We start from the raw sequence: 26357 nt of genomic DNA, 5'->3' as shown, positions 1-26357 counted from the left end.
GATGGTAAAAAACGTTCCCCTCCGGTTTCGACACCGTAGCCGGGGGTGGCCCTCCCTCCCCGCCTGGGTTCTGGGCCCTGGACGAGACACTCGGCCATGCAGACGCTGTTTTCCCCATCTGTGAAATGGGAACAGTTCTGATTCACAACGATTTATTTAAACGACCGTCCTTTCCGCCCCTGGTTCGTGGCGCCCACTTTTTCACAAATCAAGAGTCTGAGTGTATGTGGTTCTAAGACTTCGCTGCTTCGTACCTCGGTCTGTTTACTCTCGTGCCCAAACCAGTTTAGCTTTTATGGGTAAGTCTTGATATCCAGGCATGTGACTCTCTCAAATATGTTTTGGTGACCACTGGCCCTGATATGTCCCCTCACTTATTAAGGTCTTCTTTAACTTCTCACAGTAGCGTTTTATATTTTTCTGAGATACGTCTTGCCTATCTTTCATTAGAAGTTTTGCTGCGTATTTGATGTTGTTGAAACTATCGTAAATTGCATCCCTTTGGATAGAATGTGTGATTTTTTGCAGATATGTATGAAATACAACCAATTTTTACATATCAGTCTTGGATCCAGTAACATTGTGAAACTCGTGTCATTTCTAATTTACAGAATTTTCTGCATATCCAGGCACATCATCTGTGAATAATGACAGTATCACTTAATTACTTCTGATCTTTATTTATACCTTTAAAAAACTTTTTTTTAATGTTTATTTCCGAGGCAGAGAGAGACAGAGCATGAGTGGGGGAGGGGCAGAGAGACAGAGAGACACAGAATGCTAAGCTGTCAGCACAGAGCCCAATACGGTGGCTTGAACTCACAAACCCTGAGACCATGACCTGAGCCGAAGCCGGTCGCTGAACCGACTGAGCCACCCAGGCGCCCCAGATTTTATTTTTTTTAAGCACACCACACCCAACATGGAGTTTGAACTCATGACCCCGAGATCAAGAGTCCCATGCTCCATGGACTGAGCCAGCCGAGCACCCCTGGGGTCTTGCTTTTACAGTTAGGTAGGTGGAATCTGACTTGGCCTACAGTCAAGGGTTTTTCTTTACAGCTAGTATCATGGTACTTCATAGTCCCTCCAGGGATGAAAACCACAGCAAGCAGGGGTCCAGACACTCAGCGTTGGGGTCCACAGAAGGCAGGTGTCCTCAACACCCATAAACACAATTGGTCCCCTGGTTAGGCTTTGCTAAGGGCTAAGTTTTGGGTTTGAGTCTGACTCCGGGACTTTGCTTTCCCGGAGGGCTTGAGGTTCCTCCTGGACCTGGAGAACCACGGAAAGTTCCCAGTGTTGGCTAGCTTACTTGGCAAAGCACGGAGCCCTCTCCCAGTCTGGGTTGGGAGCTCCACTCTGGCCTTGGTCCTGGGCTCATCAGCCACAGCCCGTTCCATTTCCCCCAACTCAGAAAGGTCCCCCCATCTCAGAAAGGGTTCTCAGTTCCAGGCAGGCGCACAAAGATCCGCAGTGTCAACGCTGGGCCCATTTATTGCCGGGAATGCTAGGGAATCGCTGAGAAAATCAGCCAATGGCAGAAGCCACACACACCGCGCCCCCGCCCCCCAGCTCCTCTCCGGATTTATTTGACGTGAGGACCTAATTGACGGCCAGCAAGAGCGGTGCTCCCTATCTTCAGGGAGGATGCAAAATCCTGGCCAGCTTTCGTGGCACTGCCGGGCCGGTGCGGTCCCCCTCGTGCACCCTCTCCCGGGTCAGATTTCTCAAAATGTAGGCTTTGTTCAGGATAAAATGAACCAAGGGCAGAGGCCCACGTGAACGTTTCTGGCCTCAGCCAGCTGTGAGGGTCTCGGCGGTGTGGAGGGGAAAGCAGAAGGCCCTCTCTAGCCCGGGGCACGCACAGGAGGGGGATCCAATCGATCACAGAAGCACCAAATGTAAGGTGTCAGCATCCGCAGTGGGGGGAGGGGGGCCGATCAACTTTAACGTCGGCTGATCAGCAGCACCGTCCCTGCAAATCTGACGTCCAAGGTGGGGCTCAGTTCTACAGTCTTGAAACTAAGGGTTTTACTGAGCCTAGCCAGGAAACTTCAGCAGCCTCCCCCCACCCCCAGCCCCAGTCCATCAGAGGACTTCGGGAGGCGCCAAAATGTCCGGGTTGAGTCAGGCCCTGAGTGGGGCGTGGCCCGTCCTGGGATCGACCCCTCCAGGCACAGAGCTCACTCTGTGCAGCCTTAAAGGTCTGGGTTTACGGACAGGTGGCTCTAGGACCTCCTATCCGGCACCTCCCCCACACCCATCATTGCCGACAAGGGATAAGGAAATCGGCCACCCACGGCTGGTGTGGACAGAGATGCGAGGAGCCTGGCCTGGAGCTGCCGGGGGGGTCCGGTGAGGGGGGCGAACAGGGTTGGAGCACGTGCTGACATTCGGGCTCTGGACTCGGATCCACTTCATGGATGGGCTCTGTGGCTGGTTTGTGGCCACCTCGGTCCCCAGGCCCGAGGTGAAGAAAAGACAAAGGCTCTCCCACTCTCACACTTGATTTAAATAAGTCATATTAACTGGACGATAAGTGTGAGTTCCAGCCCTTATTTCTCTCAGGATGACTCACTCCAGGCTTCTTTTGAAATATCAAAATATCAAATATCAAATATCATTTTCCCCTCTTGCTCCTTGCCACCGTCGGGGTCCTGCCCTGCAGTGGACATCTGCATCTTCAGGACTGGGGCATCCATGGCCCCACCCCACCCCATCGGTGAGATTTAGGGACACAGCTCCGCTAGGGGACACTAGAGCCTGGTCCTGGTCCAACAGGCAAGGCCGTTGGAGGAAGGAACCCCCCCCCCCCCACACACACACACACCACCACCCGGGGCAGGTTGTCATGTTTCTCCAGGAAGAGAGCCCCCCCCCCGGGTGGATCCCCCTCCTCCAGGAATTGTGGGGTTTGGGGGAAGGGAGACTAGGATTCTGCTCTTGGGATTGTTATTCCCGGACCCCGGAGGGTTCAGTATTTGAAGGTATGTGTGATCGTTCTCTTCTAGATGTTTCTGTCTTTTTTTGCATGTGGGTCCAGATTGGGACCATCTGCCAGGTATGGTCCATGGGACTTTCTCAGCTCTCCATTTAATCTGTTCCTTCCCCCCAAACCCCACCAAATGCTAAGAAGAGCCACCCCGCACACAGGTTCCAGGGATCAGGACCACCCTCACCCCCTTACCAGGAAAGCTAGAGGAATTTAGCCAAAGGGCTAATGGGTGGTGGCCCAGAAAAAGTTCTGCCCTCAGCCCCACCCATCAGCACCCAAACCAGCTGAGCACAGGTGTGCTTTCCGCTCTGTGAGACACCCCTCACTTGCCCCCCAGCTAGCTCCAGTCCCTTCTTTCCTCACCTTCACGGGTATTAAAGAAAACACCCGTGCCCCGACCTCGGGGTCCTAGGAGGTGCCGCTCCCAGGGGTGGCTGACAACAGTCTGGCTACAGAAACCACCCCAGCGCAGGAATGTCAAAAACACGACCACCCTACCCCGGGTGGGACTCGAACCCACAATCCCTGGCTTAGGAGGCCAGTGCCTTCTCCATTAGGCCACCGGGGCGTGCCCCTGGGGTGCAGGCTCCCTGGCCAGCACCGCCCCCTTCCTCGCGCGGGCACCTCCACGGGTCTCTGAACGCCGGGCTTCGGGCAGCATCGGCGCGCGAGACCCGTGGAGGTGCCCGCGCGCCGATGCTGCCGGAGGCCCCGCGTTCAGGGCGACGTCTGTCCCCCGCATGTGGCTGCGCGGCTTCTTAGTTTCCGGCCGCGAGCGGGCGGGAAGTCCTGGCACCACCCCCACCCCCGTGCCCCGTCCCGTCGGGTCCCGGTGCCGCCCCAGCTCCGCAGCCGCCCGAGTCCCCGCCGCGCCTCGCGGGGGCGAAGGTGGGGGCCGGGCGGCCGAGGGAAGCGTCCCCGCGCGTGCGTCTCGGGAATGGACCGCAGAGGCCCGAGCCGAATCCCTCCTCCCCTTTGTGGTATCGGGGGACACTTGGGGGGACCATCTCTCGGGTCCCTTCCCCTGCGGCGAGGTGGGCGATCAGAGTCCCTAAGGGCCCGACCCGTCGTCTTCGTTCTTTGGTTTGAGGTACGGTGCTTGTTTGGGGGACGAGCGGCCCTGCGCCGGAGCCTTGGGCGTCCCCGAGTGTCCAGATTCTGCTGGTTCCGGGGGGTGGGGGGGTGGGGGGGGGAGAGCAAGAAGCCGGGAAGGTGTCTCGCCTTTATAGCGCGAGCACAGATAGGACAGGTGGTGGCTGCGGTTTTCTCCTGCTGGGGAGAAGTGTCCCTCACTCCGCGTCGTGCAGAGGGACCCCACTGGGAAGGACCCCGGGACCTGAGGACAAGGAACCAGGTGGGGCGAGAGCCGGGACCCTCCGCACTGGCACTCGGACCCGCGCAGGCCCCTGTCCTCCGACAACGCCCTCGGGACTCGGACCCAAGACCCTGCTGCCGGAGAGGCGGCCGCAGCTCCCCCGGATTCTGGGCGCCGGGCCTGCGGACTCCGCGAGCCCAGATCCCAAGCCTTGCCACCTGAGGTCGCAGGAGGTGGCTCGTTTCCTTCACCGCGGGGGCTTCAGCGGGTCGTTTCACGTTCAAAGAGTGGGACCTCGTCCCCAGGCCTGGAGGGGCGGCTCCTCCGTTTCCCCCCGCCACACCCCCAGAACCGCTGCAGCCAGGTCACCAGAGGGTTCAATACAAAGGACAGAGCACCCAGGGGAGGTTCCTGTCGCCCGGCTAGCTCAGTCGGTAGAGCATGAGACTCTTAATCTCAGGGTCGTGGGTTCGAGCCCCACGTTGGGCGGGTGTGCCTTTTGGCCTTCAGCAGGCTTTTCAACAACTCCTAATCCCCACCCTGAGATCTTCCTGAGAAAACAAACCTCTGGTTGCTCATTCTATGACAAGAGAACGCGGTTCGTGGGTGTAACCTTTACCCTCAAGGGAGACATTCTGAGGCTCTTTATCTTTAGAGTTTTATTTTTTAGGGGCGGTGGTGGCTTAAGCCTAGAAAGGCAGAGCCAAGCCTACAGGGGCAGGTCCCTATAGGTGGGGTCTAGGTCCTTTCCCCTACGGACTGGGTCCCCCTGCGTCACTCACAGGCGTGAGTCGGCTTTGCGTCAGTCAGGATCAGTCCGTGGGGCCTTCTCCACCCCTCATCCCAGATGGCTCTCACATCCTCCACCTTCTCCAGGGGTGGGTGATGAGGTTGTCAGACCGCAGGGTAGGCCCAGATGGGGGTAGTGGAGGGGGAAGCATCAGATCTGTGCACCTGGGAACCCAGAACAAGAGATGATCCGTCTCCAGAGAAGGGGAGTGGGCACGGGGTCAGGCAGGAAGGGGACACCGATCCCGGAGGCCTCCACAGTGTGGGAACTAGGTGAAGGGGCCGAGGATCCTCCCTGATCCCCCTGCTTACGGTTCTCCTTCCTTTCAGACTCAACTCTTCTCCCCACTCAGTCTGCTGTCCTTGAGGAGGATGAGCTGAGGCTCTTATCCCAGGGACATGGCCTGAAGTCCACCTTGGGTCCACCTTTTATAGCCCTGGACCTGTGGGTGTAAGTGAGGCCTTCACCTAGACATTGTGGGCTCCCAGCTTGAACAAATCTTCCCATCTATCTGTTGTGAGGCCCAGACCAACCTGGAACCCATAAAAGAGAATAACCCGGATGATACACCAAGATGTGGCCTCCTGGCACTTTCCAGACACATTCGATTCAGACCCCCAGGAGTGAGATGCCTCCCCTGCCCTCAGTAGCCCTTTGGGACACCCTGGCCCTGCAGGGATGGGCAGAGAAAGCCAGGAGCCCAGGTGATGGTGAAGACAGCAGAGGGAATAAGGAACGGACACGTTTAGAATTAAACCTGACCCCAGTGACAGGGGCCAATTTCTGGGGCTTTCTGCTCTCCCCACCCAATTGCAGGTGGCTCTACTCCCTCTGTGTCTGCCTTCCTTACTCCAGCCTGGCAGTGCTTCCCTGCAGGGACCCCTCCCAGTGCCTGGGAGACCCTGTTCACAGCCCTCCTGTCGCTGGGAAACTATTAGCAAGTTGGTACTCACTGTAGCCTCAGCCTCAGGGGAACTCTGTGCTTTCTGGAGAGATCCTGTGGGGGGGGGGGGATTTTCCTTGGCTTGTGGGCTGGGGCCTTGAGCCTTCCCCTAGATGTGAAACGTGCAGAACACACATTCTGGGCAGTTCTTTTAAGGCTGCAGGAGAGCTACAGGACTAGGCTCCACTATTTTCCATCTGGGCCCCACAGATCTGGGCCCCCGAAACCCAGCGTTTCAAGGACCTCAGTTTATCCAGCTGTAAAGTGGGGATAATCCCAGCTCATGACTCAAAGATTTGTTTGGGATATTAACTTACTTAACTTTTTTTTGTTTTTGTTTTTGTAAAGTATTTAGAACACTGCCCTGAGACATTAACTCCTGTCCCAGCTTCAAGTTTGCTTGCCGGCCCCAGTCCTCCTTCCTCACTGAACCGGGCAACTCCCGGCTGGTGGAAGCCCAGGTTTTCTTTCTGAGGCCCCTCTTAGTTCTCTCTTTTCCGGCCTCTTCTGCTTTCCCATTTCACACTCCTCCTGACCCCTTTGGGCAGGAACCTGAACAGTCTCTTGTCCCAAATTGGCAGACCCTGGCTCTGCCCCACTCCCTGCGAAGGAGCTGGATCCCAAGGCCCGAACTCAGTGTCAGAGTTCAGCAAAGTATTTCAAGGGAATGAGGAATCGAGGGGTCAGGCCTGTTTTCCCGCCCCTGAGAAGGGGCCCCAATGATCAGTAGTTTGTGAGTTCCAGTGTCTGTCGCGTCTTTCCCCGCCCACTCCCGTCCGCGGCCAATGTAGAGCGCTCCAGCCCAGGAAGACAGGCGCCGCTGATTGGAGGCAGAGCATCGGTCCCGGTTTGCGACCAACTGCGGGTGAGCTGTGTCCCTCGCAGTCCACCCTGGGCACAGCTGCAGTTCTCTTTCCTTCGCTGGATGCAAGCCTGGGCCGGAGACGAGCCCTGCCCTGCGCGCTGCCGCGATCAGCTGCGTAGCTGGGAAGCGGTGGGTTGGGGAGAGGCCGCGCGGTTCGGTCTTCCTTCCGCTGGGGCCGCTCGTGGACCGTTGATGAGCCTAGAACTAACCCTCGGTCCGAAATCTGACAGAGGCTGCGAACCCGCGAACCCACAGGGCCGGCTTCACAGGTGCACGCGCTGACAACTGAGCTATCGGGGTGATTTCAGCGCTTCCGCGTGCGTCAGCGGCAGAACAAGGAGGGAGAGACGTGTCGTGGTGGCTCGTTGGTCTAGGGGTATGATTCTCGCTTTGGGTGCGAGAGGTCCCGGGTTCAAATCCCGGACGAGCCCCCTCTCCGTTTTCCCGTCCGCGTTTTCAGCGGAGACGGCACCCACCAGGCTGAGGCTCCTGATGGCACAGCCCGCGTGGGACCTAGGGCGCCGTGAGCCGTGAGACGCACATGGTCTGTATCTCCCGTGGCTGGGAATCCGCGGCACCGAGGTTAAAGGAGACCACTCCGGGAAGTAAGAGGAGGTTATCTAAAGTAAGGCAAAGTGCATCGTTGGTTCTTCTGGGAGTACAGATGATCCCCGCTGGAGTCTCAGGTGAGTCCTACCCTTAACTTGATTTTTTTTTGGGGGGGGGGGGGAGGAGGGGAGAGAGGGAGCGACACCCTGGATTCCGTGGGCAGAATTTCATTCCCCCGGGCTTGCCCAGATGACAGCTCAAGGAAATGCGCGCCATGGATGGGGAGGGGTGGTGGTTAGGTGGTCAGACAGCACAAAGCGAACCCGCTAGCCCAGATCTGCCGGGTCCTCGGGGGATGGGTCGCGCCTGGACACGGGGAGGGACACAGAGACAGCAGAGTGCTGGGAACCCGACCCCCGATCCCTGGACGCAGTCCTTTTGCCCCGAGGGCGGTGTCCTCATCCTCCCCACCACCTGAGGACCTGAAGACCCTCCTCCCGCCCCTGCTGAGCCGGGGAGGGCATCCCTGAGCCGCCCCGGTGCGGGGTCTGGTTGATGGTCTGATCCACCCCCCTCCAGGGGCCAGCCCTTCCGGGCCGAGGTCACCCTAGGGCAGGAAGGTCGCTGGCCGCCTGGTTTAGTCAGCTTCGTGGGTTGTAGGCTCCACGTCGGAAACTCGATGTCTTGGTTTGATCTTGCCAGGGGCGGGAGAGGGGAGAGCAGCCGGGAGGAGCTCCTGCAGAGTGACCACAGGGCAGCGCGGGGACGCACGGACCCCCTGCCCGGCTGGCCGCCCTTGCGCGCCAGGGGCGGAGCGCGGAGCGGAATCGGCGGAGGCCACCTTGTTGCGGGCACGCAGGAACCGCTCCCCACTTTATGGGCGCAGGGAGTGTTAGGTTCCCTCCACGGCCGTGGATCCCAACCTCTAGCCCTTCTCCACGGATCTGAAACCGATTCCCCTCCCCGCGCTGCTCCGCCGTTCCCGCCCTGGAAGCCCTATCGGTCACAAAGAGGAGATCGGACACGAGTTGCAGCAGGGCTCGTTGGTCTAGGGGTATGATTCTCGCTTAGGGTGCGAGAGGTCCCGGGTTCAAATCCCGGACGAGCCCTCCTTTTTGTCTCCCCGTGGATCGGAGAGCTGGCCCGAGACCCCCACCCCCAATCCCGCGCCAGGCTCCACCGGGGGAGGGAAGCTTAAAAAGGCCTCAAGCTGGCTCAGTGCCGCCCACCGCTGCCTTTAAAATTTAATTGGGGCCCAGTCGCCAAAGCGTTGATAGAGCCACGTCTCTAAATGCTGCTTTGTCGGTCGGAGTTGGAGGCACCGGGGTGGGAGAAAGATGTCCTTCCTTCCTGTGCACCAGGACGCCTTTGGCGCGGCCAGGCGGGGCCCCAGCGCGGTCCCGGGCTCAGGAGTGCGGGAGCTTGAGGACTGGCCATGGACTTCTGGTATTTGCAGCGTGGCCGGAGGGACCCCCAGACGCCGAGCCCTTCCCCCCACACGTGGGCGTGGCCTCCTGGGGCTCTCCCCGCAGCCCCTGCCCGCCCTGGTCCCTGCCTTGGTCCCTGCCCCAGCCGGGTCCCCTCCCCACTTTTCTGCAGCTCCGGCTGTGTGTGGATGGGGGTCGCCTTCGCCGCGTGAGAAACGGACCGGGTCCTGCCAACACGACGAGGCTTGAAAACCTAAGCATTTGAAGAATAGTGGGCGTATTGGTCTGAGACCGTGAACTCACTCGTTGCCCCATCAGCTAAAAGGTCAAACAGATGTTAACACTTTAAAACTGTATTAGAGAATAATATGTTGCGCGTGTGACTAAGCCCGACCGACCACGTTCAAGAGCTCTGCAAGGGTGGACGCTGTTCTGCAGAACCTTGAGGCGGGGATGCTTCAGGTGCCAAAATCCTATAAAACACTCCCTCAGGGGGGAAGGCACCTTTCCTCCCAGTACCGGACCCGAAAGGAAAGTGGGACTCAGGGGACAGGGATGAACTCCTCCAGCCTTTCCCTGCTCGTCGTCGGGCTCCGGGGTCCAGGGAAAGCACTTCTGTGGAGTTGCAAGTTCCCAGCAGATGCCTTCAGCATGTGTGGAAACAAGAGTGCCATGGTGTGCCAGGACCTTCTGCCTCTTAGAGGATCTGAAGGATGTTACACCGGAGAGAAGGAAGCAAAAGAACGTGGTGGTGGAGAGGCCCGTGGTGTTGGACAACTGTTAGTGGCACGGTCTTCCTTTTTGTTGAGGATGGTGAGTTTGAGAGCGCACTATGACCCAAGGATCATGAACAATCCAATTCTGTGTACTTGAGGACCAATTGGGGGAAAAAACCCAAAACCCTCAAGTAGAAGATTTAATTTAAAGTGACCCATGAATGGTACGTCCTTGAGCCCCTGGCTGAAATCAACAACAATTTTCTGTGCAGAGACACTTTTATTCTAGGTCTCACAGAATTCCATACATCAAGAAATTTAGAAGGGAAATGGGCAACTCACAAAACAAACAAGAACAACAAGGAAATAAGGCACCATGAGCAACAACCAGTGAACAACAAGCAATGGAAATAAAATTGCCAAGATTTCAGATGCTAAGATTGGAAGACACAGATCATAATACAACTAATCTTACTATGCATAAACTGATGGAAGACTAATTAAAATATCTTTGAGAACAGAAGCTATGTAAAATGCTCTAGAAGATTGAAAAAGATGTAAATTCCTCTAAAAATAAAAATACATAAAAAGTGAAACAAAATTCAGTAGATGTATCTAACAGCTTAAAAAGGTGCAGAAATAGTAAATGAAAAATAGGTCGAAATATATACCACAAAACCCAAAAAAATCCCAATATGATTACAGATTAAGCAACACACCTTAGAAGTTCCATGATTAAAGAACAAACTACAAAGAAAGTTCGAAGAAATACATACTTTGAAATAAATGATGGTGAAAATACTGTATACAAAAACCTGTAAGACCTAGCTAAAGCAGAGGTTGATAGTCTTAGATGCATGTAATAGAAAAGAAAGGTTGAATACTAATGTCAAGAAGTCAGAAAAAGAACAGCAAAAATAAACCCAAAGAAGTTAGAACAAGGGGAAAAATAATAAGATAGGAAATCAGTGAACTAGAAAACAAGCATATGATAGAGATTAATGACAAATCCTGAAGCAGATCTTGAAAAAAAAAACAGTTATTGATAAAACTTTGCAAAAACTGATTACAAAATAAAGGAAGAAGACATACAACCCATATCAGGGATAAGAATGACTTCACAGTCATTACATAACTTAAAAGCATATGCTAAACAGATTTGTGAAAACTTAGAAAAATACATAATTCTTTGAATTAAAAAGCATGCCTTGTGCCTGAGTGGCTCAGTCAATTAAAGCATCTGACTCTTGATTCAGCTGAGGTCTTGATCTCAGGGTTGTGAGTTCAAGCCCCGTGTTGGGCTCTGTGCTGGGCAGAAAGTCTTAAAAAACAAACAAACAACAACAACAAACATGCCTTAATGGGATCAAAATGGAATAAAATTGTAAATGACCTTTAAATTAATAAAGAAAATGAATCAATGGTCAAAAATTATCCTCCAAAGAAAATTATTGACTCAGATGGCTTCAGTGGGGGCATGCTACCAAACATTCAAGAAACTAAATTTTAATCTCACACAAAATCTTTCACAGAATAGAAGACGGAATCCCACAACACATTTTACGAGGCCAGCACAACTCTGATATGAAAACTAAACAGCACGAGAAAGAATTTTAAAAGCACATAATCTATAATCTCATGGAAATGGATGTAAATTCTGAAACAAAATACTAGCAAGCCAAATCTTATGACATATAAGAAGGATAATATTCCATGGCCAAGTTGAGTTTATCCTAGGGAACGCGAAGTTTATTTGACATTAGACAAATCTGATGTATGCAACAAATTCAAGGAAAAGTATTCAATATAATCTAACTTCCATTTATGACTTTTAAAATTCTTAGGAGGGGGTGCTCAGTGGGTTAGGTGTATCACTCTTGATTTTGGCTCAGGTCAAGATCTCCTGGTTGGTGGGTTTAAATGTTGCTTGGGGCTCTACCCTGACAGTGCAGAGCCTGCTTGGGATTCTCTCTCCCCCTCTTTCTACCTTCTCCTGCTCATCCCCCCACCCAAATAAATAAATAAATAAATAAACATTTAAACAAATTCTTAGCAAACTAGCAAGAGGAGATAACACCCATAATTACCAAAATTATCTACAAAATACTACGGCAAACTTCATACTTGATAGTGAATCCCTGGCAATATTGTCTTTGAGATTGGACATACAAGGATGCTGCCACTCTTTCTATTGAACATTTTGTTGGAGAAACTGGGCCACTCATACACTGCTGATGGGGAAGGAAAACGGCCGGCCACGCTAGGAAACAATGTGGCAGTGTCTTTAAAAGGGAAACAGATAACTACCATATGACCTCGATTGCACCTTTGGGTATTTTTTGGGTGTTACATGTTTGTAACAGCCCCCCCCCCCAAAAAAAAAACCAAAAAAAAAAAAAAAAAAAAAAAAAAAAACAAAACAAACCACCTCAAAAAACCCTGGAAATAATCCAGATGTCTGTCAAGGGGTCAGTGTTTAAACTAACTGTGGTACATCCTGGCTTAGGCTTTCTCTCCGCCGCTGGCTCCGGCCCCCTCACCCAGCTGCGGGGGCTACTCCTCCTGGCCTGACGCCAGGTCGGCCTCGGCGGGCACAGGGCCCAGGCGGGTTCCCCAGCTAGAGGCCCCGAGGACGGGAGGAAAGTCCTGGGTTGGCAGCACCCTTGCTGCAGTGGGGAATTTGTGTGGGGCCCGGGGGTTTTGGCTACTGAACCGTCCCTGGTGCTCAGGTCCAATTCATTGCTTTACCTGGTTCCCATGAACTTCAGATCACTTTAGCATCTAGAGTCGCGACCAATGGGCGCCCGGCTAGCTCAGTCGGTAGAGCATGAGATTCTTAATCTCAGGGTCGTGGGTTCGAGCCCCACGTTGGGCGGCTTGTTTTCTTGGTTTGGGCCATAAAACTCTGCAGGAGGAGTTTAGGAAGTCGTACGGACACCGGGGGCTGCGCCTCCCCGCAACGTGTCCCACTGACCTAGAATCGAAAGACACGCAAAGCTGCCCCTCCTACCGGGAGTCCCGCGCTGGCTTTTGCCCCAAGGTGTCGCCAGGGTGCTCCTGGCCACGAGGAATGTCTGCAAAGTGACTTCAGGGAGGCGCCGGGACGCACGGACCGTCTACGTGGCCTCGGGCTCCTTACTGCGTCAGCGCTGAGGCGGATTGGGGGGGCGTGAGGGGCCCGCCCACCCGCTTCTGAACTCAGCCCTTCCCCGCGGGTCTGAAATCCGAAGCTCCTTCTCGCGTCACTTCCCTGGTCCCGCCTGTCCCAACCCCCGGGTCGCCACGAAGTCATAAACAGAGCCGGAGGCACGCGTCCCTGTGGCTCGTTGGTCTAGGGGTATGATTCTCGCTTAGGGTGCGAGAGGTCCCGGGTTCAAATCCCGGACGAGCCCTGGTTTTTTTTTTTTTTTTTGTGCAAAACCCTCTCAGAGATTGAGGAATTGTCCCGGGACCTCAGCCACTGGGCGTGGAAACAGGACACTGCAAGAGAGAATTAAAAGAGAATCTTTGAAAGCCTACGGTCGACCCCGGGTGCTTTTTAAAAGTTTTTAGATTGGAATCCTGGGGCTCCAGACGTGCAGGCCTCCCCGGGGAGGGCGCTCCTCCCGCGGCTGCGTCAGGTTTAGTGCAAGGCCAGTAGTTGGGGGAGGGGAATCCGTGAGAGGCAACGCTCCCCACAGTCACAACTTTGAGGTTCAAGTCCAGCAATGCCCGGGTGGCATTCAGAGGCCCGCTGCTGAGCATCCAGGATTTCATACGCCGGCACGACTGCGGGGGCAGAGTGGGGTGCGCACTTGGGGAGGCGCTCGGGCCCTTCTCCCTTCTCCTTTCTTCCCCCACCTCCTCCCTCCATTTCCTTGTCGTCCCCCCCCCCCACCCCCCCCCACCCCCCGCCTTGGTCCCAGAGCCCGCCAGGGGACTGAGTGCAGTCACGACTAGGGTCCTGTGCTACTCTCTGAACGTCAGGCTGTGAGGTCCAGGCGATTGGAGACCCAGGTGGGGTTTGACTTTGACCCCTAAGGAGTTCCAATCCCTGAGAGCTGCTTTCCACCACGGGTGAAAGGTCCCGCTTTCTGGGCAACTGTGGACAAATCTCAGGCCAAATCTCTTTCTTCCAGAGCCCATGCAAGCCCCCGCGGCTGTCCGTCGAATCAGATTTCCTGGGGGGAGTCATCCCTGTCCCAAAGTTTTTTTGTTGGTTTGTTTTTAACCTTTATTTATTGTTTCTAAAAAATTGTTAGTAGTTTTGAGGAAATTGCTACAAAGAAAACCACCAGGAGAGACTTACAGTTTCCAGTAACACAAATGGGCGGGATTTGGGGGGGGGGGGGGACCAACCCACTGGCTAAAAACAAAGGGAAATGATGGATATTCAAAACAAACACACATAAAAGCGATGAAGAGCTTTCGAGAGAGTTAAAAAAAAAAAATTCCTGGCCGCATTTACACGGATGTGGAAAACCACGGGGGTGCGTGGATCCCCAAACCTGCGGGACGCACCGAGGGCACTTGCCAATTCTCCGCAAACAGGCGAGGCGAAGGCAGAGAGCAGAACTTGCTCCTGAGTTCCGCCTTGAACCTGTGGCCCCGCGAGAGGAGGATGCATGGATGACCCCTGTCCCGCCCCCACGGGCCGCCAGCTGCGGCTGGACAGCGCGTTTCAGGGGGCCTCCGCCTTCCCCGCTAAAATGCAGATGATTTTAAATAAAAGGCGAGCGAGTGCGGAGACCTCTCTCACCGGAAGGGCGAGGTCCCCCTCTCCCCCGAATTTTGTTGCACAAATGATACAGGATAAATTTGGAGGTGTGGCGAGGGAGGCTCCGAGGTCCCGGAGATCTTAGGGCGATGGGGAGAGAGAATCATGAGCGGCTCCAGATTCTGCTGATTTTTTTTTTTTTTTTTTTTAAATCATTGGCTACATTACAAGCCTCAGTGAATAACTGGGGGGAGTGTTGCGAGGAAAATTGCAGGGTGTGTGTGTGTGCACGATACCCGGACCTTCGGCTCCAGGCAGCCCTAAGCGGAGGGGTTTGGTCTGGCGCTCGGTGCCAGTTCTCGCGCGCGAGCCTGGAAAGGTGAGGCCCAGGGTAGAATCTTCCGGGATGTCTCCATCCCCTGGATGTCAGCCAAGCCCGGAGTTGCGGCGCCCAGCGCGGGACCGCGGCGCAGGAGGCTCTGACTTCGGCCCGCGGGGGAGCCTCGGAGAGCCCGGAGGGTCGCCTCCTCCCTGCACGCTGTAACGGCCCCGCACCGTCTACCTCCCAGCCCTGCGCTCTGCGGGGTCATTGGTCACGCCGGGCCCGGAGAGGACAGAACACTTGTCAACGACACAGCCCGGTGGCCAGGCCCAACGCTCCACCGTCTGACCCAGCCGGAGCCCCCTGCTGCACTCTGAATCCATTCATCCGAAGCAGAATCCAGTGCGTTTCTGAGCGTGGGACCCCTTCTGGAGCAAACAGAAGAGCCAGACTCCGCGAGGCCTGTGGAGGAGCTGCAGGAACGCAGGCAGAGGAGGGCGCTGCGGGTGGCGACTGCGCCCCCTTGCGCGGGACCTCCGCGGAGAGGGGGCGCTTGTTTCCAGGAGGGCGGCTCTTCCCGGAGGCTGGAATACACACTGCGGACTCGGCCTGGTTTTGAATAAAAACCCAAAGCAATCTCTGGATCACTTTCTAGCCACTAAGCAAGCATCTTGGCGGTTGCCCCAGTGGCCTAATGGATAAGGCACTGGCCTCCTAAGCCAGGGATTGTGGGTTCGAGTCCCACAGGGATTGTGGGTTCGAGTCCCACCTGGGGTAGTCGGGTGGGTCTAACCTTTACATGTTAGAGGGACCTTTTAGGTTCTAGGAACCGTATCCCAAACGAGGTGAGGGGGAATCGGGCAGTCAACTCATGCTTCCAGTGTTCAAACTTACAGGAGCCCAAGTCCAGGGGCCTGAAAGATTCCAGTATGAGAGAGATGGGAGCCTATTTCCCTAAAATGGCAACTCCCAACCCTCAGCCCTTTTTGCAGGACTGCCCAAGAAAGAAACGGTGTACAAAGCTGTGAACACGCAGAAACACACAGGGGAGGGGAGAGAAAAGAGACTCTAGCAAAATGCAGAGTATGGAACTCAACAGGTACACAGAAAATGTGGAGAACAGACGTTGGACCTGTGATATAAATGTCAGAATTGAATGGGCGCTTGGCGAGAATTGAGGTGATGCCGGCCAGCAATGACATTGTCTTGATCTGGGTTAAGATTATGGGTGATTTTCTGCTTGGGGTTCTGTTGTTTCAATATAATTACTTCTGTGACTCTTTATAGTTCCTCCAGGGCCTCACTGTTAGAATCTCAGTGTCAGCCCAGGATTTGGTGTCTAGCAAACGATGTCTTTGATTGACATGTGACTCAGCATACTGGTGACTGAAAGGTCCCGTGTCCCCGGAAATACCACGCCAGGCTTTTGAGCTTGCTAAGGTGCCCCATCCAGAATTGAATCTCAGACTACCCACCTCTAGTGCTTCTTTTCCCCCCTCATTTTCCTTTTCCTCTTTTTTTTTTTTTTTAATTTTATTTTAGAGGGAGAGAGAGTGTGCCATTGGGGCAGAGAGAGAGAGAGAGAGAGAGAGAGAGAGAGAGAGAATCTTAAGCAGGCTCCATGCTCAGCGTGGTGCCCTACAAGGGGCTCAATCCCACGATCCTGGGATCAATGACCCCAGCGGAAATCCAGAGTTGGGAACTCAAAGACTGAGCCACCCAGGCACCACCCCCTTATCCCCCTTTAAATAATGAAAGTGAGCAGGGCTAGTATCCTAACGGGGGAGAGAGAATCAATGGCCCCTGAGAAGATGACTAGTGTGTTTTGTATTCAGGTTAAATGTGGGTGTGCTCTTTTAAGCTGCAGACCTGGAGCCTGGTGAGGAAGAAAACAAAAATGAAAAGCAGCAACTTCCTCTGATCTGGAATCCGGCTCCCTTTTTTCTTCTGTCTTAAAAATTAATTTTGGGGGCTCCTGGGTGGCTCAGTCAGTTAAGCTACCAACTCTTGATCTCAGCTCAGGTCTCGATCTCAGGGTCATGAGTTCAAGCCCTGCATTGGGCTCCACACCAGGTGTGCAGCCTACTTAAACAACAACAACAACAACAACAAAACATTTTGCTAACTGCGGTATTACCAGTAGGGGCTTATAGTAGGTGCTCAATAAACACTTGAGCGGGGCGCCTGGGTGGCTCAGTCGGTTAAGCATCCGACTTCGGCTCAGGTCATGATCTCGCGGTCCGTGAGTTCGAGCCCCACGTCGGGCTCTGTGCTGACTGCTCGGAGCCTGGAGCCTGTTTCGGATTCTGTGTCTCCCTCTCTCTCTGACCCTCCCCCATTCATGCTCTCTCTCTGTCTCAAAAATAAATAAACGCTTCAAAAAAAAATAAACACTTGAGTGAATGAAGACTCTCTTAGGCGAGTGGCTTTGGGTATGTTCGGGCCCCTTTGGGACCTACAGCTTATGGGAGACACAAGCTCTCAGTGTGGAGACGTATTCCTGCTGGGTGGGTTTTGTTGTTGAGCCCCTGCCTCAGGATCCTGGGCCTTGGAGTCCCTGAGCCACCTGCTGACCAGGAGACCTGGGTCGAATCCTGCTGGGCTGTGTGCACGTCCACGTCCCTAGGCTTGCACACTAGGCAGCAGAGGAGGGCGAGAATGCCGACTTGCCTCAAATACATGCCCAGTAGATGTCCTTGAATGAAACTTCTTAAGTTGGCAAGACTCAGATCTATTGATGTGCCTAGTCCTATATCATTTAAATTAGATTTTTATATTCTCAACCTTAGCATTTTTGACACCGTGAGCCAGATCATTCTCTGTGGTAGGGGGCTCTCCTGTGCAGTGTGGAATGTTTAACAGCATTGTTGCACTTTATTTTCTAGATGCCGGTAGCACCCATAGTTATGACGACTGAAAATACCCCCCTATGTCCAGTGTCTTATGGTTGTGGGCCATATGGTTGTCTAGAGAATCAAGCCCATAAACGTTGGTGCAAACAGTTCTCATTTGAGATCAGACAGGAGGGCTAGTTTGGCACAGGGCCAGGTACAGGGCTGGCCGGAAATCAGCCTGCTGTGGCCAACCTAGAAGGCAGCTTGGTGGGGTCAGGAAATGGGCTATGTACAGGGAGCTAAACAAATAAGTTAATATATTGGGGTTAATCAATGAGGTTAATGGGAACCAGATTTCTCAGTGATGGAAATGGGAAAGGAGAAGGCTTCCATTAATCCTATGGTGTTGTATTGGAATTGGAGGTATTAGTGATTTTATCTGAGAGCTTGGTAAAGGTTGCGTCACTGGGAAAGATGGTCATGGTAGTGAGTTTGTAAAAACAATTTTTAAAGTTTATTTTGAGAGTGAAAGAGAGCACGCGCACAAGTGGACGAGGGGCAGAAAGAGAGAGAGAATCCCAAGCAGGCTCCACGCTGTCAGAGCAGAGTCTGACATGGGGCTGGACCTCATGAACTGTGAGATCATGACCTGAGCTGAAATCCAGAGTCGGAGGCTCAAGTGACTGAGCCACCCAAATGCCTCTATGACATATTGCTTTCAACATTCCTTCATAATCATTGTATCAATCACTTATTTCACTGGGAATTAAAGAATGAAGGTTTCTTAGTTCTATCATTTTTCTATATTTCTTTTTTTATTTTTATGTGAATGTAAAATTAGACAACATAAGATAGATCATTTTTTTTTTACATGGAATGTTTCATTTCATTTCATTTCATTTTTTTTTTTTTAACATCCAAGTTAGTTAGCATATAGTGCAACAGTGATTTCAGGAGTAGATTCCTTAGTGCCCCTTACCCATTTAGCCCATCACCCCTCCACAACCCCTCCAGTAACCCTCTGTTTGTTCTCCATATTTATGAGTCTCTTCTGTTTTGTCCTCCTCCCTGTTTTTTATATTATTTTTGCTTCTCTTCCCTTGTGTTCATCTGTATCTTAAAGTCCTCATGTGAGTGAAGTCATATGATATTTGTCTTTCTCTGACTAATTTCGCTTAGCATACTACCCTCCATTTCCATCCACGTAGTTGCAAATGGCAAGGTTTCATTCTTTTTGATTGCCGAGTAATACTCCATTGTGTATATATAACCCATCTTCTTTATCCATTCATCCATCGATGGGCATTGGGCTCTTTCCATACTTCGGCTGTTGTTGATAGTGCTGCTGTAAACATTGGGGTGCATGTGTCCCTTTGAAACATGCACCCTTGGATAAATACCTAGTAGTGCAATTGCTGGGTTGAAGGTTAGTTCTATTTTTAAGTTTTTGAAGAACCTTCATACCGTTCTCGGAGTGGCTGCTCCAGTTTGCATTCCCACCAGAAGCGCAAAAGAGACCCTATCTCTCCGCATCCTCACCAACATCTGTTGTCGCCTGAATTGTTATTGTGAACCATTCTGACAGGTGTGAGGTGGTATCTCATTGCGGTTTTGATTTGTATTTCCCTGATGATGAGCGATGTTGAGCATTTTTTCATGTGTCGGTTGGCCAGCTGGATGTCTTCTTTGGAGAAGTGTCTATTCATGTCTTTTGCCCATTTCTTCACTGGATTGTTTGTTTTTTGGGTGTTGAGTTTGAGAAGTTCTTTATAGATTTTTGGATACTAACCCTTTATCTGATACGTCGTTTGCAAATATCTTCTCCCATTCTGTTGGTTGCCTTTGAGTTTTTCTGATTGTTTCCTTTGCTGTGCAGAAGCTTTTTATCTTGATGAGGTCCCAGTAGTTCATTTTTGCTTTTGTTTCCCTTGCCTCCGGAGACGTGTTGAGTAAGAAGTTGCTGCGGCCAAGATCAAAGAGGTTTTTGCTTGCTTTCTCCTTCAGGATTTTGATGGCTTCCTGTCTTACATTTAGGTCTTTCATCCATTTTGAGGTTATTTTTGTGTCTGGTGTAAGAAAGTGGTCCAGGTTCATTCTTCTGCATGTCGCTGTCCAGTTTTCCCAGCACCACTTGCTGCAAAGACTGTCTTTATTCCGTTGGATACTCTTTCCTGCTTTGTCAAAGATTAGTTGGCCATATGTTTGTGGGTTCATTTTTCTATATTTCTTAATTGGCATTGTTCTGTAAAGAAGAGCTTTCCCCCCAAAATGAACCCAAGATGAACTTCAGATCATTTTTAAAAGACAGAGTACATGCTAAATTCTTTCCCTTTAATTATTGATTTTCACCTCCAGTTAGAACAAATTACCTTATATTTTTCTCTTTTTTATACTATTATTACTGATTCCTAGATTTTAATATTTTAAAGTGTTGTAATTACTTATAGTTATTATTTATTTATTTGACGCCCAAATTGTTTCAAATTTGGCCAGTGGGGGGGAGTCTTTTCAATATCACATCTTTATTCCTTTTTAAAGATCTCTATTTATTCACATATCTTTACTTTGAAAAATTTCAAGCCTAAAGAAAAAGAAAAATGTGTGGATATAGTGGTTCATTTGAATGTCATTTGCAGTTTAGAAATGTTCTCATTGAACTTTGAGTATTTGCTTATTTACTTACATACATATAATGTGCTAGACCCACCTTATCTTATTCCTGCCCAGACTTGCAATCAGCCCTTTCTCTATGGAATCCTAATTCTTTTTAATAGGAAATGGTGTTTAGAAGCCAAGATCTAGGTGCTAGGAGTGCTCACTGATACTGGGTTATCATTAATTGCAGATTTTGTTTTTTGTTTAGTTCACCTTTTAGAACAGCTTACTAATTTATCTTTTTGTCTTACGTGTTCCTTCTCCAATCCTTTGTACAACTCAGCTGTTGGAGCAAAGAGTGGATCTTAGTAACTAGATTTTTTGTTCAAGGACATTCCTTCCCATTCCCATTCTTTGTATCTGTTTGGGAAACTCCTCCCTGCCTACATTTAGTCATGATGATAATGTACATCACTGGATTCCCACATGGAATGCATTGGGCTTGAGACCCAAGACTACCAAAACATCCTACTCTCCCATCCAGAATGATTGGTTCGGATTTGGGCATATGACCCAAGAAGAAATTATCATGGTCTCACCTGAAGTTAATAAATAAACACTGGTAGGGGCACCTGACTGGCTTAGTCGATAAAGCAGGCAACTCTTGATCTTGGGTCCTTGAGTTTGAGTCCTATTTTGGGGGTAGAGTTTACTAAACAAAATCACATGTTTGCTTTGGCAGCACATATACTAAAATTGGAACGATACAGAGATTAGCATGGCCCTTGTGCAAGGGTGACACGCAAATTCGTGAAGCTTCCATATTTAAAAAAAATTGCGAAGCCTCATTCCAAACCTCTGAACCACTCCACGGTGCCTACACTGGAAACGGAATAAATCTTTAAAAATAATTTTAGGGGTGCTTGGGTGGCCCAGTCAGTTGAGCACCGACTTTGACTCAGGTCATGATCTTGTGACTTCAAGACCCGTATCAGGCTTGCTGCTGTCAATACAGAGCCTGCTTTGGATCCTCTGTCCCCCTCTCTCTCTGCTCCCATGCTCTCTCTCAAAAATAAATAAAACATTAAAAAATAATTAAAAAATTTTTTGACATGCATTTATTATTGAGAGACAGACACAGAGCGTGAGCAGGTGAGGAGCAGAGACAGGGGGAGACACAGAATCCGAAGTAGGCTCCAGGCTCTGAGCTGTCAGCACAGAGCCCGATGCGGGGCTCGAACTCACAAACTGCGAGATCATGACCTGAGCCGAAGTTGGTCGCCCAACCAACTGAGCCACCAAGGTGCCCCAAAAAATAATTTTAAAAGGGGGCACCTGGGTGCCTCAGTTGGTTAAGTGTCTGACTCTTGATTTTGGCTCAGATCATGATCTCATGGCTCATGGGTTCGAGCCCCACACCAGGCTCTGGTGCTGGTGGTGCAGAGCCTGCTTGGGATTCTCTCTCTCCCTCTCTCTCAAGAATAAATAAGTAAACTTAAAATTTTTTTAAAGAATTAAAAAAAAAAAAAACATGGGTAGAGAGAAGTTCTATGTGCCCAGCGATTGCTAGTTTAGGAGGATGTGAGTTTGGAGGTACTGGTGGCCATCTTATCTGCCACATGGAGAGACACAGTCTGTAGAACGAAGTCAAACAGAAGCTAACAGAATAGAGAGATAAGAAATACATGTCCTGATGTCATTAGTTGGGTCCCTGAATCTAGCCCTGCCTGAAACCTGCAAGAAATTTGGACTTTGCAATTACATCAGCCAATAGATTCCACTTCTTAAACTGGTAGGAGTTGGTTTTCTGTCGCTTGCAAACAGTGTCTTTAGTAATCCAGTGACTACTTTCCCCTCCTCCACAGATTTTTGATAATTCACATGGTGAGGTGGTTTTAGGCCAATTTTTGGAGATAGAATGTACAGAACTTGATATCCGATAACATGTATCTTATGGAGACCTGGGGATTCCTATGGCCCTGAAGTTCTTACCTTGAGTTACTCGGGACAGGTGAATGATATTTATTAAGACATCATAATCAGCATGAAGAATACATTCTTTATAAATAACCTAAGTGTAAGATCAGTTAGAGTAACACTGGTCTCCAGAAGACTTTTTTTAGTGATTCAACTGGCACTTCTGATTGAGGTGGATGGTTTTTAAGAGTAACTCTTTAATATTATCAACTTAGGAAAGTAAATTTTTCAGTGCATAAGACCAAAAGCTTTATGGGCGCCTTAAAGCCAGATCTTGCCTTCAGTGCTATGTGGTGATACTTACTGGACTCAAAAATTCTATGTTCCTCATTGGCACCCATGTTATACTAATTTATAAATGGACTCAATAATGGTTCATAGTCTACCTCAAATTAAATATATAATAAAAATATAGAATATAGGATAAAAAACTTGTCAGCTGACCCTGTATAAAAATGACTACTGCTATCTGAAGAGAAACACAAGACACTGTTTACAAATGATATTTATCCAGAACGCAGATGACTGAGCAGAGGACGATAGATGTAAATATCACTTAACATCTTTAGCTTCTACGTACTGGACATGGTTCGAGCCCAGTGCATCGATGAGGTTAAGGGTCATGAGATGTTTAACTCAAATTACTTCATTTACACAACTGTACAAGGTGAATATTATTTTGTGATTCTGTGAAGGTTGATAGATTTCTCAAGATTACACAACCGGTAATGGCAGATCTGGGAATTAAGGACACAGCTGTGTGAATTCAAAGTTTATTCTCTTAATATGTAGCATCATGTATATTTCCTAACAAGGACACCACCCCAGTGGGAGTGGAGTATAAAATATAGGACCGTAAGTTTTCTCTAGTAGAAAAGTTCTTGGTGATGATTTCCCCCAAGATTGTTGCCAAGCCCTAAAGCAGTAATTGCATAACTCCGACAATAGGTCTTTATTACCAGTGTTGGACCTAAAAGAGCCCGAGGAGGAAAAGGGACAATTACTTGCTCCTTTTCTCTAATGAGTCTCTTAGGGAATATGGCCCTAGTGGCCATGGTGGCTCTCGTAAAGAGCTGGCCCTCTGATTCTCTCAAACATCCTTCCTGCACCAAGGGTTGAGTCTCTGTGCTTTAGCCCTTGTTCATGCAGACTTAGCCTGAAAACCCCAGTGACAAGTCCATTCCCCTCAAACCAATAATCTCTGGCCAGGTCTGGAAAAGTGAAGCAAGCTTGGGACTCCTGGTGACTGTCATAACTGCCCTTCTTTCCGGGTAAGAGTCAGATCAGTGGGGCTTTACCAATCACTGATTGTTAAGGTGGAAGCCTTTGCAGGGGCACGCCTCGCTACATCTTTCTTTTAAGTGGAGCCAAGGAAACAGTTCTGAGATCATCAATCATCCCTTGCGGTCATATATGACCATCTATGCCTTGTCTGTTTATGAGACCTGAACTGTAAGGAAAAACAATTGGCCGAGTGTCTGCCCATATGTCTGGATTATTTCCATTTCCATTTTACAAGTTAGACTAGAGGGAGCTCCGTGGATATAACCAAGAAGGACTGGCTCAGAGCTCCATAAATTGCTCAGAAAATGTGAGCCCAGGAAGAAGCAGCAGCAATGTTACCATTCTGAGTGATTACTGATAACATCTACAGAGGAAACATCTTCACAATGTGTAGCATGTCCGGATTAGAGATGATGCAACTGAAAAATGTTCTCTAGGGCAACACCACTAATGACAACAAAGACATCAATATCCTCTATTAAGGCGTATGCTTACTATATTTCAGTCTCTGTGGTAACCACAGAGCGTGTGTTCTCCAGTACTATGAATATTAATGTCTCTATTAATATTTTTATATCTTTAGTGATTTATGACACTATTTAAAGATACGTGATCATGGTAGAAAACTCAAACATACAAAGAATTTCCGGACAAAACCACTGTCCCAATCTCTCAATGTCCTTCCAGAGGCATGGCCCTCATTTTGATATTGAAAGAATGCACGCACAAAAAGGCCATCAGTGGCCAAAACACACAGGGAGCAGGGTTCTAATGCCTCACCTGTGTCACTCAGTTTTTCTCCTAGGAGTCTTCTTAGTTGCACAACCTTGACCATCATTTTCAAGGCTTTTGAATTTTTCCTGCATTGTCTGCCTCTGGGCACCAGCTTCTAGCCCCATGAGAGGAGCAAACCAGTCGAGTGTCTCCGAGTTCCTCCTCCTCGGGCTCTCCAGGCAGCCCCAGCAGCAACAGGCCCTCTTTGCACTCTTCCTGAGCATGTACCTGGCCACAGTCCTGGGAAACCTGCTCATCCTCCTGGCCATCAGCGTGGACCCCCGCCTGCACATCCCCATGTACTTCCTCCTCAGCCACCTGTCCTTTGTGGACATCTGCTTCTCCACCACCACCGTCCCCAAGATGCTGGCCAACCACATCCTTGGGACTCAGGCCATCTCCTTCTCTGGGTGTCTCACACAGATGTATTTTGTGTTCATGTTCGTGGACATGGACAATTTTCTCCTGGCTGTGATGGCCTATGACCGCTTTGTTGCCATATGTCACCCCTTACACTACTCGACAAAGATGACCCACCAGCTCTGTGCCCTGCTGGTTGCTGGGTCATGGGTCATTGCCAACCTGAATGTCCTGCTGCATACCCTGCTGATGGCTCGACTCTCGTTCTGTGCAGACAATGCCATCCCCCACTTCTTCTGTGATGTGACTCCCCTCCTGAAACTGTCCTGCTCTGACACCCACCTCAATGAGGTGATGATTCTGACTGAGGGTTCTCTGATCATGATCTCTCCATTTATTTGCATCCTGGCTTCGTATGTCCATATTACCTGCGCTGTCCTGAGAGTCCCGTCCACGAAGGGAAGATGGAAAGCCTTCTCGACCTGTGGCTCGCACCTGGCCGTGGTTTCCCTCTTCTATGGCACCATCATTGCTGTGTATTTCAACCCTCTGTCCTCACACTCTTCTGAGAAGGACACAGCAGCTACTGTGATATATACCGTGGTGACCCCCATGCTGAACCCCTTCATCTACAGCCTGAGGAACAGGGACTTGAAAAGGGCTCTTGGAAAAGTGGTTGGAAGAAAGACATTTTCTGTGCGATGAGAGAATCAAAGCTGAATCTCATTTTCATGAAAACTTTTTTTTTTTTTAATCAACTGAGTATCAGAGAGCAGATGTTTTGTCAAAGGGAGTCTGGAAACAAACTTATTCATGTCTGTGCTAGGGGAATGTAGATGGCAATTGTTACTTACTTACTTACCTGTGGCCTGAATTCACCTGTACTCCTGCTGCATCTACCAGTAATGAGATTTCTTTTTTAATGACTAACTTTTGAATTATTTTACACCTAAGTCAAGTGTTTCCTTTTTAAATGGTCTGTCCGGAAGGATACAGGTGACACATATTTTTGAACACTAGAATTACCTGGAAGCTTTTATAGTCCACTGATGTCCAAGATCCAACACTGACCAAATAGGTCAGAATCTCTGGGGGTGGGGCCACAACACTGAGATTTAAAAAGCCTCAGATGATTCTAATGTGCAGTCAGAGTGGAGAATCTTTGGTCCTTGTTGTATTCCTTACATGTCCTCTGTCTTGGTCAGTCATAAAAATTGGGTCACAGGAATGATAACAGAAATTAGTTTTGAGGGATGCCTGGCTGGCTTATTCAGAAGAGCCTGCAACTCTTGATCTCAGGTCATGAGTTCAAGCCCCACGTGGGTGTAGAGATGACTCAAAAAAAAAAAAAAAAAAAAGATTTGAGACTCAGGCAAAAGAATAGAGTAAAATATGAGGACTAAAGTGGGTAATAAAATTTCAGGTGAGGCTCAGAGGCCCAGGTGGGCAAGTGGCCCAGAGTTTCAAGAGGCAAAGCAGCACAGAACGGGGAAACATTTCGATGGCGAGGATCCTGGTTGGCTTTCATACCATGGAGCGTGGGGTCAGTAGGGCAGTCTTTGATTCCAGGGGAGCAAATGAACACTTCCTGTTCCCTCTGCCTGGACCAATTCCCCCTACTTTCTTCTCTGTGGCATGAAGGAACACACACCCCCTATCAACACCCTCCTGCACTTTCAAGAAGCAAGTCAAATGTCACCTTGTCATCCATGATGGCTCCTGATTCTCTCTTCTGATTATTGAGCTCTCTCTTTTTTCCTTTGGTTTATTCTTCCACTCCAACAAGTGCTTTCCACAGATTACGAACTCTTCCATACCCCAGTTCACATAGTATTTGCCTTGTACCCCAGTGCCTGGCACTGCTCCCAGACCAAAGCCTAGCTTAAAGGAAAAAAATAAAAGGGTGAATGCA

The 26357-nt window shown here is 50.2% G+C and overlaps 1 protein-coding gene, 6 non-coding genes and 1 pseudogene across 7 annotated transcripts; 7 read left to right on the top strand and 1 right to left on the bottom strand.

Moving 5' to 3' along the window:
- Positions 1-3493: 3493 nt before the first annotated feature.
- Positions 3494-3566, bottom strand: TRNAR-CCU (transfer RNA arginine (anticodon CCU)). Its single transcript has one exon. It is a non-coding gene; the product is annotated as a tRNA-Arg (tRNA).
- A 1163-nt stretch (positions 3567-4729) lies between these two features.
- Positions 4730-4802, top strand: TRNAK-CUU (transfer RNA lysine (anticodon CUU)). The gene has a single exon. It is a non-coding gene; the product is annotated as a tRNA-Lys (tRNA).
- Positions 4803-7270: 2468 nt separating this feature from the next.
- Positions 7271-7342, top strand: TRNAP-UGG (transfer RNA proline (anticodon UGG)). Its single transcript has one exon. It is a non-coding gene; the product is annotated as a tRNA-Pro (tRNA).
- A 1155-nt stretch (positions 7343-8497) lies between these two features.
- TRNAP-AGG (transfer RNA proline (anticodon AGG)) lies at positions 8498-8569 on the top strand. Its single transcript has one exon. It is a non-coding gene; the product is annotated as a tRNA-Pro (tRNA).
- A 3836-nt stretch (positions 8570-12405) lies between these two features.
- On the top strand, positions 12406-12478 carry TRNAK-CUU (transfer RNA lysine (anticodon CUU)). The gene has a single exon. It is a non-coding gene; the product is annotated as a tRNA-Lys (tRNA).
- Positions 12479-12923: 445 nt separating this feature from the next.
- Positions 12924-12995, top strand: TRNAP-AGG (transfer RNA proline (anticodon AGG)). The gene has a single exon. It is a non-coding gene; the product is annotated as a tRNA-Pro (tRNA).
- A 7785-nt stretch (positions 12996-20780) lies between these two features.
- LOC132689817 (U6 spliceosomal RNA) lies at positions 20781-20880 on the top strand (annotated as a pseudogene).
- Positions 20881-23938: 3058 nt separating this feature from the next.
- OR1F1 (olfactory receptor family 1 subfamily F member 1) lies at positions 23939-25150 on the top strand. The gene has a single exon (XM_078440182.2). It carries the CDS (start codon positions 24209-24211, stop codon positions 25148-25150), a length of 942 nt encoding a protein of 313 aa, XP_078296308.2. The 5' UTR covers positions 23939-24208.
- Positions 25151-26357: the final 1207 nt, after the last annotated feature.

Source organism: Panthera onca, chromosome E3 (assembly GCF_046562875.1).
Source record: "Panthera onca isolate mPanOnc1 chromosome E3, mPanOnc1 haplotype 2, whole genome shotgun sequence".
In the NCBI taxonomy this organism is placed as follows: Eukaryota; Metazoa; Chordata; class Mammalia; order Carnivora; family Felidae; genus Panthera; species Panthera onca.
Note: the sequence above shows the minus strand (reverse complement) of the source record. Positions and strands in the feature narration are given on the sequence as shown.

Excerpts from the sequence above, each read along its gene's own strand:
- OR1F1 (XM_078440182.2), top strand. The coding sequence starts at position 24,209 with ATGAGAGGAGCAAACCAGTCGAGTGTCTCCGAGTTCCTCCTCCTCGGG.